At 42.7% G+C, this 19,571-nt stretch overlaps 1 protein-coding gene across 2 annotated transcripts in view; it reads right to left on the bottom strand.

The window, feature by feature from the left end:
• Positions 1–19,571, bottom strand: part of LOC124805141 (periodic tryptophan protein 2 homolog) — a 111,510-nt gene that overhangs the window by 73,381 nt on the left and 18,558 nt on the right. Inside the window, exon 5 of one of the 2 annotated variants that reach the window (XM_047265608.1) lies at positions 3,088–3,205. In XM_047265608.1, the coding sequence (XP_047121564.1) occupies positions 3,088–3,205 (118 nt within the window). The remainder of the gene's footprint in view (positions 1–3,087; positions 3,206–19,571) is intronic. The other variant, XM_047265609.1, reaches the window with a different exon arrangement.

Below are 19,571 nucleotides of genomic sequence, written 5' to 3'. Positions count from 1 at the left end.
TGTCTTAGCCCCACATTGTATTCCTAATGTTGAATTATTTTCATGCGTTCTTCTTTCATTTACAGCTGAAGAAGTTATTCCACACAATAATTCCACAGTGCAATTTAAAACAATACTTCCAATCTCATGAGAAATGTCCGCAACAGAGTGCATTTCTTGGTGGTTGTGACAGGTTCGGTTGGTTCTGTGTTTCTACGGCTCAGTTAATTTCTTATGTAGTTGTATAAAATATTCCAAATTTCATAGCATTTTCACTTTACTGTCTTGTAAATGTCAGAATGTTCTGTCTGAAATGAAAATGTGACTGTGCTGTTGTCTTTGTAATTGCACGCAACTTTGACAATATAGAAAATAAAACCTGGCAAGAATAATTCATAAACTTCACAGGATGAATGCTGAATACTAGAGAACTACATAACGCAACAGAAATTCAGATTTGAGTGAGAACAACAGCATATCTTAACACTATCACATCCTCAACCAATTTTCACAATACATGAAAATACTTGCAAAACGTATCTTAATGACACATTTCTTCAATACAAAGGCAATGCCACTGCCATAAGATCCCTCTTCATACTGATGTCATGCGCCCAACAAACTCCCTTCTTTGTAGTTACCATTTCATAGTACTAATGAATGAGTTGGTCCTTGTCTGAGATACCCATTTATGCACAAAATCTGTAACTTATACCAAAAATTTAATGAAATCGCACAATGTAAACAGGCCACATCACTCGCACAAAGATATTGTGTCCTACGTGACCTCAAATTGTCTTCTGCCATGACACTCGTGCTACATGTGCAAACTGGAAATGCGATTTTGACCTCATGACTGAGTGGTTTTTATCAGGAAGTCAAAGTATTTGTCAAGTTATAGTTGAGATGGTGTAAAAAGATCCCCCCCCCCCCCCCCCCCCCGACAGCTTGCAGTGCTGTTGATAGCTTTCAACTGTGCAGCGCTTATGGCTGCAAATGAAAACAGTTGCCATCTACAGAGCTACAACACTGAGGTGTTGCTATAAAGATGTTTAAAAAACTGCTTTTTGTTATTGGTTGAGGAGGCCTGCAAAGCTGGTGTGCCCAGCCCACTGCACCTGTCAAGGATCAACTTACATACTCTAGCTGTAGCTCTATGGCCGCCCTGATTCAGGTTTTCCTAAATCATATATGATTTTAGGAAAATGCCGGCACCGTTCCTTTTGCAAGGCCACAGCCGACCATATACTTATATAGTTGTGTGTATGCATAAGGCATGTTTAAAAAAAAAAAAAAGTCAAACTGTAGAAATAGCACAATCAGCAGAAGGAGCACACTGCCACTACTAAGTGCATCTAGTGGCAGGTTTAGACAACAAACTGTTCTTAACATCATTTATCTGTGACTGTTAGTTGTTGAGCCACAGCCAGTGAAGTTAGCATGAGCACAAGCTCTTCATCAGATTAGTGACAACAAAAAGAGCTTGAGGAACAATGTATGATTATGGAATTTTGCTATGTACTTGGCAAAAATTTTAGACACATTTAGATTGCTTAGTCAAGTACATAGAGAGGACTGTACGAGGCGAACACAGTGCCGCATGTGGTTTAAGAATTATGAACACAGCAGAAAGTCAATCAGAGAAGATCCCAGGCCCGGACAACGTTCCACATAAACAGCTGCTGCTGCTGCTGATGATGATGATGATGATGTTGATGTGTTGTGATCTGCGTAAATTGTAGTTTAACTGTCCCAAAAACTGCTGACGAAGAATGCATCACTGCAGGATCATGTTTCAAATTTTGAGTGACAAACTTGTGATGCACAGTGTTGAAATATGTACCGCATTTGTTGACTGGCCCATGTCATAATCAACCAGGAACTGCTTGCTACAACAAATGGCAACAAAAACATCTTTAAGAAGATCACAACAGGAAATGAGATTGGGGTTTATCACTGTGATGTTGAAACAAAGGAGCAGTTACTGCAGTGGGTACGCGAAGGTCCTACCTCTCTATGAACACACGTCGAAGTCCAAAGATCAAGACAAGTGCTGGTCCCATTTTTTTACTGCAAAGTCATTGTACATCAGAAATCTGTAACACCTGATCAAATGGAAAATAAAGAAGTCTACTATTGAAATTCAGCGCATTTGAGGGATGTTGTGTGCAGGAGGCAGCCTGAATTATGGAAAAACTAGACTTTGATGACACATTATGACAATATGCTAAATCACCCATTACTCCTCGTCTGCAGCTACATGGTGAAACAACAGCCACCTGTTGTGCCCCATCAACCTTATTCTCCAGACCTAGTCCCAGCACACTTTTTCCCATTTTCCAAGCTCAATGCCAAACCATAGAGGAGACTCACAACAATGTGACAAGAATCCTAGAAAGTGCGTCCCAAGATGCTTTCCAAAGATTGAAAAAAATATTGGGAAAGGTGTATTGACAATAGAGGGGACTACTTTGAGGGTGGCAGTGCTGAAAATGTAATAGAATGAGCAATAAAGATGTTATGAGAAACGTTCAATCTTTTACTGAACATACCCTGTATGCTGGAGCTATTTATTCTCATTCTATTGTTACGACAATATTTAGGTTATATTAGGTTATCGCTGTGAGATTATCCCTGGACGGATAAATGAATGAATACATACTCATATTTTGTAGTGTTTCTAAAGCTAAACTATGAAAAGAAAAGGATACAGAATAATATTTTGTCCTTATGAAGGCACAAGTGCATGATTTAGACATTTGAGAACACGAGAAAACAGTAGTAGCGTTGGAGTTTACACAAACTACTTTTAAAACACCATTACTAGTCCACCAAATAACATTGTGGAATATGACTGTGTATCTTTCAGCATTTGGCTGCATGTAAACATGACATGCTTTTGAAAATCACATTCAAAATACAAGGAGGGGGGGGGGGGGAAGGAGAGAATGTGTGTGTGTCTGTGATTGTGTGTGTGTGTGTGTGTGTGTGTGTGTGTGTGAGAGAGAGAGAGAGAGAGAGAGAGAGAGAGAGAGAGAGAGAGAGAGAGAGAGAGAGAGAGAGAGAGAAGAGAGAAGAGAGAGAGAGAGAGAGAATAATTCACTATACCTGGAATCAGAAGCCCACTCAATGCATGTCACATCATCAGTTGCATCATGAAAAACTCTTTCCATTATAAACGGATTAATGAGACCAGCTAGGTTATCTGGTGATCTGTAAATAAATACTGCAACAAATGACAATAAAAGTGAAAAATATTTATATTATTGTGAATTACACATTCAAACATTGTAAAACAGGTTTACACATGACTGCATATTGTCATAAATCAACACATGCACACTGATGCCAAGAATTTTATTTCTGGATGTGGGGCGGCACACATCACACACATTCCTGCTTTCTTCATCTGGCAGCACTTCTCTTCCTTTTCTTACCAGGGCCGGTAGTCGTATTCAAATGCCCTATTTTAATACACTGACCTTTTATTTTAAAAGTGGCATAAATCCACTCTTAAAACAATTACGGATCACATAAATTACACAACATTAATCACAAATTATGAGAAATTTTATTTGTTCCTGAAGCTCTCTTGTTGAAGGGTCAAACAAAATTGTATTAACAGCTGTTTGTAGCACCAGCTGATAAGTAATACTTCATATGTTAGTGTACTGCTAGTAGCATAATGGGTGGAGTCGAGCGTGACCCAGTGATGGTACACGTTGCCTGAAATCCTAAAGTTCCAAATTTTCCAATGGAACTTTTATTTTAAAAACAAAGGACACAAAACCCACAAGGTCGACTTACAAACTGACAGCCAGTACGATGTACTTTTTGAAAACACTTGAAAAAGGTTCGAGTCTCCATAGAAACTTTTTAAAAAATTTGAATTCTAAGTTTATTATAAAATTGTGATGTTAAGTGACAAATACTAAATCATAATCTCTCACAGAAGAAGGGGGGTGGGAGGGGGTGAAAAGACCAGTCTTCATTAATATCTTTCACAAAAACAAAACTTACAACAAATATAAAAGATGCTCCAAAAATTAACAGTGTCGATAAATTTAAATATATTGGTGAGATAATACAGAAAAATGACTGTAACAGGGAATGGCTAATGAATTCAGGGCAAGGAAGGTGGAAAAGGCCTTTCAGTTGACACAAGATATGTACTGGAAGTGATCTACTTTCCTTCATGCAAAGTTAAGCCCTACTTTACAATAACATAAACAGAATGTTTACACACAGCCGACTGCCTGGATTTGACTAAGACAGGAGAAATAGGAAATATGGGGGGGGGGGAGACCCTATGCAAAATACTGGGAACAACAGTACACAATGGTAAATACAGGAATAATAAGATCTGTACAAGAAAACTGAACAGCTAAACCTAATGACAAGAAAATGGAATGATGGTTTACGACTATCTGTTTCAAACGAATGAAAATAGGACATCTAAGAAAATTTTTGAACATGTCAACCACAAAAAAATCTCCCTGCTACACTTCGTTTCCTTCTTCCATGAACCATAGACCTTGCCGTTGGTGAGGAGGCTTGCATGCCTAAGTGATACAGATAGCTGCACCACAGGTGCAAGCACAACAGAGGGGCCAGACAAACATGTGGTTCCTGAAGAGAGGCAGCAGCCTTTTCAGTAGTTACAGGGTAACAGTCTGGATGGTTGAATAATCTGGCTTAGTAACATTAACCAAAACGGCCTTGCTGTGCTGGAACTGCGAACAGCTGAAAGCAAGGGGAAACTACAGCCGTAATTTTTCCCGAGCGCATGCAAATTTACTGTATGGTTAAATGATGATGGCGTCCTCTTGGGTAAAATATTTCGGAGGTAAAATAGTCTCCCATTCGGATCTCCCGGCGGGGACTACTCAAGAGGACGCTGTTATCAGGAGAAAGAAAACTGGCGTTCTACGGATCAGAGCGTGGAATGTCAGATCCCTTAATAGGGCAGGTAGGTTGGAAAATTTAAAAAAGGAAATGGGTAGGTTAAAGTTAGATATACTGGGAATTAGCGAAGTTCAGTGGCAGGAGGAACAAGACTTTTGTTCGTATGAATACAGGGTTATAAATACAAAATCAAATAGATTTAATAATGAATAAAAACATAGGAGTGTGGGTAAGCTACTACAAACAGCATAGTAAACGCCTTATTGTGGCCAAGATAGACACGAAGCCCATGCCTACTACAGTAGTACAAGTTTATATGCCAACTAGCTCCGCAGATAACGAAAAGATTGATGAAATGTATGATGAGATAAAAGAAATTATTCAAATGATGAAAGGAGACTGGAATTCGATAGTACGAAAAGGAAGAGAAAGAAAAGTAGTAGGTGAATATGGACTAGGGTAAGGAATAAAACAGGAAACTGCCTGGTAGAATTTTGCACAGAGCATAACTTAATTATAGCTAACACTTGGTTTAAGAACCATGAAAGAAGGTTGTATATGTGGAAGAAGCCTGGACACACTTGAAGGTTTCAGATAGATTATATAATGGTAAGACAGAGATTTAGGAACCAGGTTTTAAATTGTAAGACATTTCCAGGGGCAGGTGTGGACTCTGACCGCAATCTATTGGTTATGAACTGTAGTTTAAAACTGAAGAAACTGCAAAAAAGGTGAGAATTTAAGGAGATGGGACCTGGATAAACTGAAAGAACCAGAGGTTGTAGAGAGTTTCAAAGAGAGCATTAAGGAAAGATTGACAAGAATGGGGAAATACAGTAGAACAAGAATGGGTAGCTTTGAGACATGAAATAGTGATGGCAGCAGAGGATCAAGTAGGTAAAAAGACGAGGGCTAGAGAAATCCTTGGGTAACATAAGAGATATTGAATTTAATTGATGAAAGCAGAAAATATAAAAATGCAGTAAATGAAGTAGGCATTAAGAAAACAAATGTCTCAATAATGAGATCGACAGTAAGTGTAAAATGGCTAAACACGACTAGTGTAAGGATGTAGGGGCATGTATCACTAGGAGTAAGGTAGATACTGCCTACAGGAAAATTGAAGAGACCTTTGGAGAGAAGAGAACCACTAGTATGACTATCAAGAACTCAGGTGGAAAACCAGTTCTAAGCAAATAAGGGAAAGCAGGAAGGTGGAAGGAGTATATAAAGGGTCTATACAAGGGAAACATAGTTGAGGGCAATATTATGGAAATGGAAGAGGACGTAGATGAAGATAGAATGGGAGATATGATACTGCGTGAAGAGCACTGAAAGACCTGCATCGAAACGAGGCCCTGGGAGTAGACAACATTCCATTAGAACTACTGATAACCTTGGGAGAGCCAGTCCTGATGAAACTCTACCATCTGGTGAGCAAGATGTATGAGACAGGCGAAATTCCCTCAGACTTCAAGAAGAATATAATAATTTCAATCCCAAAGAATGCACGTGTTGACAGATGTGAAAATTACTGAACTATCAGTTTAATATGTCGTGGCTGCATAATACTAACACGAATTCTTTACAGACGAATGGAAAAACTGGTAGAAGCCAACCTCGGGGTAGATCAGTTTGGATTTTGTAGAGATGTTGGAACACTTGAGGCAATACTGACCCTACAAATTATCTTAGAAGATGGATTAAAGAAAGGAAAACCTACTTTTCTAGTATTTGTAGACTTCAGAAAGCTTTTGACAATGTTGACTGGAATACTCTCTTTGAAATTGTGAAGGTGGCACATGTCAAATACAGGGAGTGAAAGGCTATTTACAATTTGTACAGGAACCAGATGGCAGTTATAAGATTTGAGGTGCATGAAAGGGAAGCAGTGTTTGGGAAGGGAATCAGACAAGGTTGTAGCCTATCCTTGATGTTATTCAATCTAAATATTGAGCATGCAGTGAAGGACACAAAAGAAAAATTTGGAGTAGGAATTAAAATACATGGAGAAATAAAAAACATTTTGAGGTTTGTCGACGACACTGTAATTCAGTCAGAGACAGCAAACGACATGGAAGAGCAGTTGAACGGAATGGACAGTGTTTTGAAAGGAGGATATAAGATGAAAATCAACAAAAGCAAAACGAGGATAATGGAATGTAGTCTGATTAAATCAGGTGAAGCTGAGGAAACTAGATTAGGAAATGAGACACTTAAAGTAGTAAAGGAGTTTTGCTATTTGGGCAGCAGAATAACTGATGATGGTCGAAGTAGAGAGGATATAAAATGCAGACTGGCAATGGCAAGGAAAGTGTTTCTGTATAAGAGAAACTTGTTAACATCAAGTATAGATTTAAGTGCCAGGAAGTCTTTTCTGAAAGTATTTGTATAGAGTAGAGCTGTGTATGGAAGTGAAACATGGACAATAAATAGTTTAGACAAGAAGAGAATAGAAGCTTTCGAAATGTGGTGCTACAGAAGAATGCTGAAGATTAGATGGGCAGATCACGTAACTAATGAGGAGATACTGAACAGAATTGAGGAGAAGAGGAATTCATGGCACAACTTGACTAGAAGAAGGGATCAGTTGGTAGGGCATATTCTGAGGCATCAAGGGATCACCAATTTAGTATTGGTGGGCAGTGTGGAGGGTAAAAATTGTAGAGGAAGATCAAGAGATGAATACACTAAACAGATTCAGAAGGATGTAGGTTGCAGCAGGTACTGGTAGATGAAGAACCTTGCACAGGATAAAGTAGCATGGAGAGCTGCACCAAACCAGTCTCTGGATTGAAGACAACAACAACAACAACAACAACAACGACAGTCGGTTTCCAGAAATCTAAAGTGATCTGAATGACTGAATAAAGGAAAATTTTGAACAGAGACATGTTTTTAAAGAAAGTTTTAGATTCCCTTATCCATAGGAGGGCATTAAGTGCTCCATAGCAGGCCCTAAACAAATTTTAGTAAAGCCTTTCTTATTTTTAATTACTAATCTCAATACAAAGTTAGCATTTGTGATAAAATTTGATACAAAAAGACAAAATATGAAGTACACAGATACCATTGTAGCACAATTCTGGCCTTGTAAAATGGACAGTTATATACTGCCCGAAGATGCCATTGCTGCGAAAGACATCAACCATGAAGTGATGCAGGTGGTCCACAATTACATTTACATAGTCCACAGCTGTCATGGTGCCTTTGATTACTACTGTAAGTCCAATGTATCCCATAGGAAAATGCTGCCACCACTGGCCTGCATCAGTGGCATGGTGCACGTTTCAAGCAGCAGTTCACTATGATAATGACGTATCTGGATGCAGCTAATGACCTGGTGTAACATGAGATGTAAATTATCTGACAAGTCTAAATGTTTCCCTTGGTGTACAGCATAATCTCGCTTACCCGAGTCCTCTACAATCTTGATTATGTCTTTAGGTCTACAGGGGTCAGCTGCTGCAGAGCCCCATGTTGAGCTATATGTGCTGAGAAGTGTGCTTTGAAAGAATAGTGCCTGTGCCAACACTGTGCTCAGTTCATCATATCTGTCACAAATTGCTTCCTATCCTGCTTCACAGAGTAAGCAAGCCTCTGACCATCTTCTACAGTGAGGTATGGATGTGGCTGATACCTGTCACCAATTTGTGGTTTCACTGCCTTCCAACCACTTTCCATAGATGCTCACAATAGTAGCATGCTGCCAGCTAACGAATTTCCCCGTTTCCCAGGTAATAATAATTTGTCATTTGCCAAAGTTGCTTATGTCACTTGATTTCGGCACTTTCAGCCTGTATTGCGAATAGAATGATTCCCCATTCATCTCTGCTCTGCTTATAAACTTTCCTTGCTGTGCAGTGTACCCAAAATGCCGCCAGTTGGCATTCACTGTTGGCAGTGGTCATAATATTTTGGCTCATCAATGGATGTATGAGCAAAAACAATTGATTATAGTTTTACAAAAGAAGCCTTGCAATTTATTGCAGCTACTCAATATCAAAAGCAATTCTCTTTGTCGCTGTGTGTGTGTGTGTGTTTTTTCTTTCTTCAAAGTTGGTTTTACTGAGTGTTTTTGAGGTCCTCATGCTGCTTTAGGAAACTATTGTCCAGGTGTTGACCTGCAAATTTTGAAATTGTGGTGAAGAAACTCTTTAGGTTCCTTGTAAGTTTAACTACATACAAATAAACAAAACAAACACCATCCAAACAGGCCCTGTTCACTCAACAGACAGAATAAAATTAATTTCAACAGAGTACTTGAAAGTTACCATTTGAAACATTAAAGCAATTTCATGAAACATTAAAGTAATTTCATGACTGGGTTTCTCTATCTTAAACTATACAAAATTAATATGTATCAGTGGGTGTCCAGCTTTGACAGACCATGCAGAGCACCTGTTACTCTCCTGTCTACACCTCTTCAACAGCTTTCAGTGTTAAGCAGCCCCATCATGCCTTATGTAAGCAGGCAGCAAGTTTTTGTTTGGTTATGGACAAGAATACAGAAGAACCAGTCTCCTCCCACAAATTACATCATTCAGGAAGGATCTACAATACAACTGCAATCTTGTCAACCAGCCTCAATCAAATGAACATTCACAGATAAATGTGCCAGTATTTGCTACCATTTCCTTGTATCTGAGAACAAGAGTTTACACTAGGGGGAATGGAATAGAACATAAGATGACAAGCATAGCCTATGAACACTGTGTTATTGTTTTTGACACTAGCAATCGTCACACAGTATATAACAGTATAGAGTTAGAACCACGATGCAAAACTCTGGTCTTGCATGGTGTGTGCAGTGTCTCTGATGAAAAATACAAATGGTGTAAGAATGGAAGAACATAGGTGTCTTAATTGGTAAATAAGGATGAAATGTGTGTATGCAGTGCACTTAACTGTAACAGCAGCTCTAGCCTTTCCTTAGCTTTGTTCTCAGAATTTGCAGAGGTCGGTTTATACTTTTTACTGGCTTCTCATGACAACTGGTGAGGAAATTTGAAAGTGGAACACTGACAACTGAGATAACCCGAAGAAGGGCTAGCAGTTGAAGACATTTACATTAAAGATAATCTCACATTTCAATAGTTACTGAATCTCAGTTTCTTATGTCTGCAGTACCATATGTGGAGCACTTCAAATATTTTATTAAAGTACATATAAGGAAGACAATATCAACAAAATATCATTAATGAAATGTGAAATATACATTCAACCTGTCACATTGGTTACCAGAAAAAGGAGATTGCTTACAAATTACTCGTGGGACCGATTCTAGAGTATCGCTCATGTGTATGGGACCCGTTGGTTGGTTGTTTGAGGTTAAATGGACCAAACAGCAAGGTCATCAGTCCCTTGTTTCAAATAGACTCCATTCTGCTAACGGGACATCTCAGAAAAGTCAGAACAATAAAACGGAAAAACGTAAAAGGGCAGCATGTTGTCATTTGTAAAAACAAATGAGGGAAGTCGGCAAGAGAACGAACCCAACACTATGCTGAAGCAGCATAGGCAAGACCACCTGTGACTTAAAAGATACAACTGCTATAATGCAGAAAGTACGTATGGGAATAGAAAGACTAACCAAGCCTTAAAAAGAAGGGGTAAAAACAGAGTAAAAGAGGAAGAAAAGAGGATTCCGGTCAGGGAGGTGAATCGGGAATCTCTGAACACTGCCTACAGTGGGAGACACCCAAACACTAACCGCCCTGCCCCAACACCAGAGAGAGATTAAAAACTTTAAAACAGAGAATAAAAACCACTCTCCCGGAGGAAACCGAGAACCAGAGAGACCATCCGGGAATCGTCAGCCAACATCAAAGGTAAAGTGTGGGGGAGTCTGTACTTAGCACGCAGAGCCAAAAGAAGGGGGCATTCAACCAAAATGTGGGCCACTGACTGGAAGGCTCCACAACCACATAGCGGGGGTGGCTCATCACGCAAAACAAAACCATGGGTCAGCCTGGTATGGCCAATGCGGAGACGACACAGTGTGGTCGAGTCCTTGCGGGAGAGGCGAAAGGAAGAACGCCATGGGCCTGGTGTCACCTTAATTGCACGAAGTTTATTAGACAGTGGAGTAGCCTCCCAAGAATTGGCCCATGACTGTGCGAAGTGGGATTTGATGTGAAGCCGTAAATCCGCTGCAGGAGGGGTTACAGAAAACGGGGGTAAGTAACTGCTCCCCCAGCCAAACGATCAGCGAGCTCATTACCTGGGATACCCACATGGCCCGGGACCCATAGGAAGTCAATAGAACAAGCAGCACGGTGAAGATCAGCGAGATGGTCATGGATGGCAGAGACCAAGGGATGGCGCGAAAAACACCGGTCAATAGCAAGAAGGCCACTCATCGAGTCCGTACATAACAAAACGCGGTTGTGTTGGGATTGTTTAATAAAGGTAAGGGCCCGGGAAATTGCCATCAATTCCGCAGTAAACACCCCACATGTAGGTGGCAGCAGATGATTTTCCGTTCCAACAAAGGACGTGAAGGCATACCCAACATGGTCAGCAGATTTAGAGCCATCAGTGTAAAAAACAACAGCATCCCGAAACTCCCATAAAATTTGGCAGAAAAAGGAACGGAACACCACCGGGGGGGGATGGAATCTTTCGGACCGCGGCGGAGATCCATCCGAATTCGAGGCCGAAGAACTAACCAAGGAGGGGTGGAGGGGAGGGAGCGAGGAAGACAGGGCAAAGAAGGAAGCCCGTCTCCTGGGTCCGTGGAGAACTAAAAGCAGTACCAACTCGAACTCTGAATGACCGATGGATCAGGAACTGGCGGATAAAAATAGGGAGTGGGCCCCGAAGACCCCACTGATGAAGGGTTAGTAAGATGTGATGGCGCCATGCAGTGTCATAGGCCTTGCGAAGGTCAAAAAACACTGCAACCAAATGGCGGCGCTGGGAAAAAGCCTGCCGAACTGCGGATTCCAAGCGAAGTAAATGATCGATTGAAGATCGTCCCTCTCGAAAGCCACACTGGTAAGGGGACAATAGATCCCGAGATTCGAGGACCCAAGTGAGCCGACGGGCTACCAGCCGTTCAAGTAACTTACAAACAACATTGGTCAAACTAATTGGCCGATAGCTGTCAACAGATAGGGGGTTCTTACCAGGCTTAAGGACAGGAACCATAATGCTATCCCTCCACTGAGAAGGGAAGTCACCCTGGAGGCAGATACGGTTAAACACCCGAAGAAGATGTTTCCGTTGTGGAGCACTGAGATGTTGAAGCAGTTGGTTATGAATGGAATCTGGGCCAGGGGCCGTATCATGAGAAGAAGATAGAGCATAAAGAAATTCCCATTCAGTAAAAGGTTCGTTGTAAGATTCTGACTCACAAGTGGTGAAACATAAGGTGAGAGCTTCAGCCTGCTGTTTTTGATGAAGGAAAGCAGCTGGATAGGAGGCTGACGCTGATGCCACTGCAAAATGGGTCGCAAGATGTTCTGCGATAACTAATGGGTCTGTACAAATGCCATCTGGGAGGTGAAGGCCTGGGAGGGTGGACAGCCGATGGCAACCTCGGAGAGAGCGAAGTGTAGCCCATACCCGTGACAGAGGGACAGTGGAACCAAGGGAAGAAACGAATCATTCCCAACATATCCGCTTGCTCTGTTTGATTAAATAACGGGCCTTAGCGCGAAGGTGCTTGAAGGTAGTAAGGCTGGCTACGGATGGGTGCCTCTTAAAGTGTTGCAAAGCTCGACGGCGATCACAGATGGCAATGGCAATGGCCGTACTCCACCACGGGACTTGCCGGCGACGAAATGGTCCAGATGAGCACGGGACAGCAAGGTTAGCAGCGCGAACAATCGCGTCAGACACGTCACGTAGGACGTCATCAATACAACCCGACAAAGAGGGAGAAAACTCGACCTGTGCAGTGTATAGAGGCCAATCGGCGCGGTGGAAAGACCAACGAGGTAACCTGTCCATCGGGGAGCGGGAAGGGAGCGTGATAATCTACGGGAAATGGTCACTATCACAAAAGGTCGTCGTGTGGCAACCAGTGTAATGAAGGGAGGAGAGAGGGAGAAGAAAGAGAAAGATCAATGGCAGAAAAGGTACCATGACCGGCACTGAAATGAGTAGGGGAGCCATCATTAAGAAGGCACAGGTCGTGGTCTGCAATAAATTGGTCTATAAGAAGACCTCGTCTAGATGGAAAGGCACTGCCCCACAAAGGATGATGAGCATTAAAATCCTCAAGGAGGAGGAAGGGAGGAGGAAGTTGCTGAAGAAGGGTGGTTAAGGCAGCAGGTGTAAGAGTCCTGTCAGGAGGGAGATAAAGATTGCAAACTGTGACTGCAGAGTCTAAGTGTACCCTAACAGCAACCGCTTCCAATGTAGTTTGGAGAGGAATCCACGTGCTAGCAATGTCTGTACGGACCAACGTACAAACGCCACCAGAAGCCCGGAAGGGTCCGACCTGATTTCAACAGAAAACATGGAACCCACGGAGGGTCGGTGAGTGAGCATCAGTAAAATGAGATTCCTGGAGAACCACACAAGCTGCAGAGTAGGACGAAAGAAGGGATTTCAATTCTGGAAGGTGACGATAGTAGCCATTACAATTCCATTGGAGAACCACAGAACAATGGTTTAAATGAGGGCTGAACACGCTAAATCCAGTCATACCGCCGGGTCCCCACCCGTCACCGACAAGGAGGGGGGCGACATCCATGAACGACAGGTCAGAATCCGGTTGTGAAGTCGGGGAAGGGACCTCCGGTGACACCAGAGGCTCTTTGTCCCGGGACTTATGTTTCTTCTTCTTTTCAGGCTGAGATCGAGGAGGGCTGTGTGGCATAAAGGAGCCAGCTGCAGCAAGATCAGGAACAGAAAGAGACCGGGCGACCTGGGGGCCGATAGACCGCGGCTCTCGCGGTCGCCGCGCGGCAGCAGACCTTTGACCTGGAAGGTGCCGGGAAGGGGCATCCCGGGAGAGGCGCCCTTGACCGGCAGACGCCGAAGGAGTGGGACACTTCTCCGGCTGGGGAGGGGGAGCAGCGCCCAGAGGAGAAGGTGTGGGAGCCGCAGGGGAGGGGGGAAGGAGAGGGGTCCGGGATGGGGGTAAGGAAGGGGGAGGAAGGCATGAAGATGTAACCAAGGCGTAACTAGATGTCATGGACACAGGGTGCAATCGTGCTTATTTCTTACGGGCCTCTGTGTAGCTTAAACGATCAAGGGACTTATACTCCTGTATCTTTTTTTCTTTCTTATAGACTGGGCAATCTGGTGAACGTGGAGAATGACTACCATGACAATTTACACATACAGGAGGGGGAACACAGGGACTCCCCTCATGGAGTGGACGTCCACAGTCACCACAGAGAGGGTCCTGGGAACAGCGAGAAGACATGTGGCCAAAACGCAAGCACTTAAAACACCGCATAGGAGGTGGGATGTACGGCTTCACATCACAGCGATAGACCATAATCTTAACTTTCTCAGGAAGGGTATCCCCTTCAAAGGCCAGGATAAAGGCACCAGTATCAATACGATTATCTTTAGGACCCTTCTGAACACGCCGAACAAAGTGAACACCCCGCCGTCCGAGATTGTCCCGAAGTTCCTCATCAGTTTGAAGGATGAGGTCCCTGTGAAAAAAATCACACCTTGTACCATATTTAGAGACTGGTGAGGGGTAATGGACACAGGAATTGTGCCAAGATGGGTACAGGCACGAAGGGCCGCAGATTGGGCAGCCGAAGCAGTTTTTATCAGCAACGAACCCGACCGCATCTTGCTCAGGGAGTCCACTTCGCCGAACTTGTCTTCAATATGTTCCACAAAGAATAAAGGTTTGACACTGGTGAAAGTATCGGGGGAAAGGTTTTGCCCCTAGACGACGGTCCTGACCCTCTTCCCAGGGGGTAGCCATGGAAGGGAAGGCCGAAGGGGCAAGAGAAGCAGCACTTGAGGAATCAGTACCACGCAGAGAGACGGCCACAGAAGAACGGCCAGAGTTTTGGACCCGTATGCGTTTCATCTGCATAGCGTCTGCCCTGATACCACCCACTCCGATCAGGGGCTCTCCTCACGGGCGCCACCCAGCCACAGCAAGGGCTGTCTGGCACGGCGGCCATTGCCGGGAGTTCCGATGCTCCAGGATGGCGAGCAACCACTCCAAGGCATGCATGAGGAGGTCACAGCTCAGGTATCAGAAGTGTGATCCCTGTGTGTTCAGGGGGCTCAACCAAAAGGGTACATAGCGACCCCACCACACGGGCTGGCTACCGTGCTGGCTATGCACCCTAGCATCAGACAACGACGTAAAAGAAAAGGTGGAATGTACTAGGAGGGCGCACGTCGGAGACCCTAGGTAAGGTGCTCTTCCCCAAATGGCTCACACTACGGAAGAGAAATTTTGGAATGGAGGTCAAACCCCAGAGGGGGACCAAGGAATGCCAAAAGGAGGAGATGATTACGCAACAAAGCCGGAGTGTAAAACCAACAGAACCAGGAGGATAGCGGGGGCCAACATAAGCAAGGACACGAATAGAGGGAGAGGAGAGGGCGAGGGGAAAGGAGCATGGAGGGGAAAGGAGGGGAAGGGAAAGGAAATGCAGCCCGGGAGAGAAAGAAGGCTGCAATGGCTCGGGGCCCCGTGCTCGCCACGCACGTATCCACAAAAAGAGTTGTGGACCCCCTGGGGGGATGGGACCCGTACCAAATAGGACTAACAGGGGATGAAGAAGATATACAGAGAAGGGCAGCACAGATGGTCACAGGTTGGTATGATCCATGAGAGAGTGTAACAGAGATACTGAAGACAGACGTGAACTATCACGAGAAAGCCTATTAGTAAGTTTCAAAAACTGGCTGTACATGATGATTCTAGGAAAATCCTATAATCCCTTATGTATCACTCACACAGGGATTATGAGGCTAGATTAGAATAATTACTGCATGCACAGAGGCATTCAAGCAATCTTTCTTCCTGTGGTCCATATGTGAATGGAATAGGAAGAAACCCTAATAACTGGTTCAGTGGGATGTACTCTCTGCCATGCACCTCACAGACATTTGGAGACCATGGATGTAGGTGTACATAAAGTCTGCTATATAGTTTTTTGAGGGCAGAGAGAGAGAATAAATCCAGTAAATGATTTTTACTTACCATGAAAAAATCTATAACATAATGGTGATACACCCGTTTATCAACCATGTAATTACACTACAATAAACATATGCACAAGGAATATATGGTATACCATGTGTGGTCAAAAGTAAGATCTTATGAGGTATCACATGAAATTTGTGACTGGACTGAGGACTTTTTGGTAGAGAGTGTAACGAAGCAGGGTTGCCCACTGCTATCCCATTTTGGTTTTACACTCCTTCAGTAATTTAGTTAAGCAATGAATTTATTTTTTTTTTCTTCATTTTCACTACTCAGATTCCGACTACAGATTCTGTGGCCTTCAGCCTCATAGTACAGAATTCAGAAATAGTTTAAATAAAATTCCCCTAGTAAAATCTATTATTTCAGTACATTCTAATGTCTATTCTGAAAGTAATGAGCTGATTAGTTTTATTGGAAATGCATCCTATTAAAAGTTATGAACAATGACTTATATTGTGCAATACATATTAAGTAAAATTTGAGTGAGCTAATAGATCGAATTCAGCTATAAGACTGCATCCGAAAGAAAGCCTAAATTTTACTGATTCCAGCAAAGTGTTTAAATTAACCAAAAGTCTATTAGTTAAATAGATCCTAAGACTTGAAATCTGTAGCCTGTATGACTTTCAGTGCCAACTGTGACCAAACTACTAAATAATTCCGAGATCTGTTTTGATACTTTTGCTACCTTTATTTTTCCTACGTAAAATGACTCCAGTCTCAACTTTGTAAGTGCATTAATTAAGAATTAAGTAAATTTGAATAAGTAAAAATTATTGTTGAAGATGGTTGCCATGGTTAGAAGTCGGGAATTCCCACTGCGGATGCACAAGTTAGTTCCGCGTAATTTAAATTGATACAGCTCACTCATGTTATTTAAGTAATAAAACCCAATAGTTAACTTCAAAATCAATTTAGAAAGGATCATTTTAACCCTGGGTAATTATAAACTATAATATATTAACAGAAATAGTCAAATATTCAAGCACTCGTCTATATAAGGTCTGAGCTGGTGCAGTTCTCCGTTATTTCTCGGTCAGATTCTCATGGAGCAAAAGTGCAGCAAGTCGGTTAATTTTTCCGGTCGGTACCAAAAAAATGTGTACTTGTGAACATTGTTAAAGACTGGAAGTTTCCGACCTACCTAATGTGACGATTAAGTGTAAGAGGCCTGGTCACATGAATATTGCGTGCGTGAGTGACAACAAATCGCACTGTGGTTGTCATAAATGTTCAACAATGAATACAGTCTTGACTTTTGATTTTGGAAAACTTAATCTGCGATCCTGGCTTCTTAATTTCAGTGTGATTTAGGCGAGACGGACGCAGCTACCGGGAAGACAATATTGAATAAGCAAAGCAAGGTAGGTCGGGAACACTGCGCACTATCTACTGGGTGAGTAAATGTTTCAATACATCCGGTTGTGACGTGAACTTTAAGTGGCACTAATACAAGGATACAGCTCAGCACATCACAAGAGCACACAGCAAGTTATCTTGGATGGAGAGTCATCCGTCCTCAGATGTAGATGCAACTTCGGATGTGCCCCAGGGAAGTATGTTGGGACCCTTGCTGTTCATGTTATATATTAATGACCTTGCAGACAATATTAATAGTAAAATCAGGCTTTTAGCAGATGATGAAGTTATCTATAATGAAGTACATCTGAGAGAAGTAGCATAAATATTCAGTCAGATCTTGATAAGATTTCAAAGTGGTACAGAGACTGGCAACTTGCTCTAAATGTTCAGAAATTTTAAATTTTGCACTTCACAAAATGAAAAAGTGTTATCCAATGACTAATATAATGAGTCACTATTGGAATTGGTCAACTCATACAAATACCTAGGTCTAACACTTCGTAAGGGTATGAAATGGAATGACCACATAGGCTCAGTCATGGATACAGCAGGTGGTAGACTTCGATTTATTGGTAGAACACTGGGGAAGTACAATCAGTCTACAATAAAAGAGTGCTTACAAATCACCTGCAAGACTGGTTCTACAATACTCCTCAAATGTGTTGGACCCGTGCTGGATAGGACTAACAGAGGATATTGAACATATACAGAGAAGGACAGCATGAATGGTCACAGGTTTGTTTAATCCATGGGATAGTGTCACAGAGATCTGAAGGAACTGAGCTTGCAGACTCATGAAGACAGACATAAACTGTCCTGAGCAACAAAGTTTCAAGAACCGGCTTTAAATGATTACTCTAGGGATATACTACAACCCCTATGTATCCCTCACACAGGGATCATGAGGATAAGATTAGAATAATTATTGCACACACAGAAGCATTCAATCATTCTTCCAGCACTTCATATGTGAATGGAACAGAAAGAAACCCTAATAACTGGTACAATGGGACACACCCTCTGCCATGCAGCTCACTGCAGGGTGGAGAAAAATTGTGTCACGAAATTTTAACCTTGGATAGCTGATGCCAGCAGGAAATTAGAGATGTGTACATCGACAATGCACCATTTTTAAACTATGGAAAATTGGCAACACGCGCTCCGATTGCTCTGTTGCTGTTCGTTGGTTGGTGGGCAGCGCTATGGTTGTCGGTTCACACATACAAATGTCCCTCGCCTTGTCGCTGCCCCAACGTGATACGCACACATGTCGAATAGGTCTTGTTGTTTGTCTCCAACTCACCTCAGAGGCATTCACACGTAAGCTTTGCTTCGGAGCACACACACGTCACCTGCGATTTAATCATACAGGAAGCATGGAGGCACAGTATTCATTTGAAGAACAACGAGATAAGGTTTTTGTTAACGGACTAGCCAATGGTAATGTGCATGAAGCTGGACGTTTGTATGAGGAACAATACCAAGCAAGATGCCACCAACACCCACAAACGTTGACAGCAATTCACCGGTGACTTGGTGCAACAGGGTCGTTAGCAGGATAGCACGGTGATGCTGGAAGACCTCTAAAATTAGGGGATGCTGCATTTGAAGAGACTGTTCTCGAGCGCTTTGAGGAAGCACCTATGACCAGTACTCTAGCGGCTGAACATGGCATGGGGATCACACATCGGTTAGTATGGGAGGTTTTGAGGGGTTATGGCCAGCATCCATTTAGTTTCCACCCTGTCCAAGACCTAAATCCTGTGGTGGACTATGAACACAGGTAAGGGTTTTGCCATTAGTTTCTGTGATGTGCTGCACGAGATCCCAATTTCCCTACCATTGTATTATTTACTGACGAGTGCACCTTCCATCGGGATGGCCTTTACTACACTCTAAAATGTTCATTAGTGGACAAGGGAAAATCCTCACATCACATATGTCCACGGACACCAGGAACGATTTTCGCTCAACATTTGGGCAGGCATTGTGGGTGACCATCTGATTGGGCTGGCCCATCTACCTCCTCGACTTACCAGGGTAAATTACCTTCACTTTTTGCAAGAAACTCTACCTGGCCTGCTGGAAGACGTTCCCCTGAACATACGGCTATGCATGTGGTTGCAGCATGATGGGGCACCCGCACATAACAATCTTCCTGTGCGCTGATGCCTAA

This window comes from Schistocerca piceifrons, chromosome 7 (assembly GCF_021461385.2).
Source record: "Schistocerca piceifrons isolate TAMUIC-IGC-003096 chromosome 7, iqSchPice1.1, whole genome shotgun sequence".
Classification (NCBI taxonomy): domain Eukaryota; kingdom Metazoa; phylum Arthropoda; class Insecta; order Orthoptera; family Acrididae; genus Schistocerca; species Schistocerca piceifrons.
This window is presented reverse-complemented; position numbering and strand designations above follow the sequence as displayed.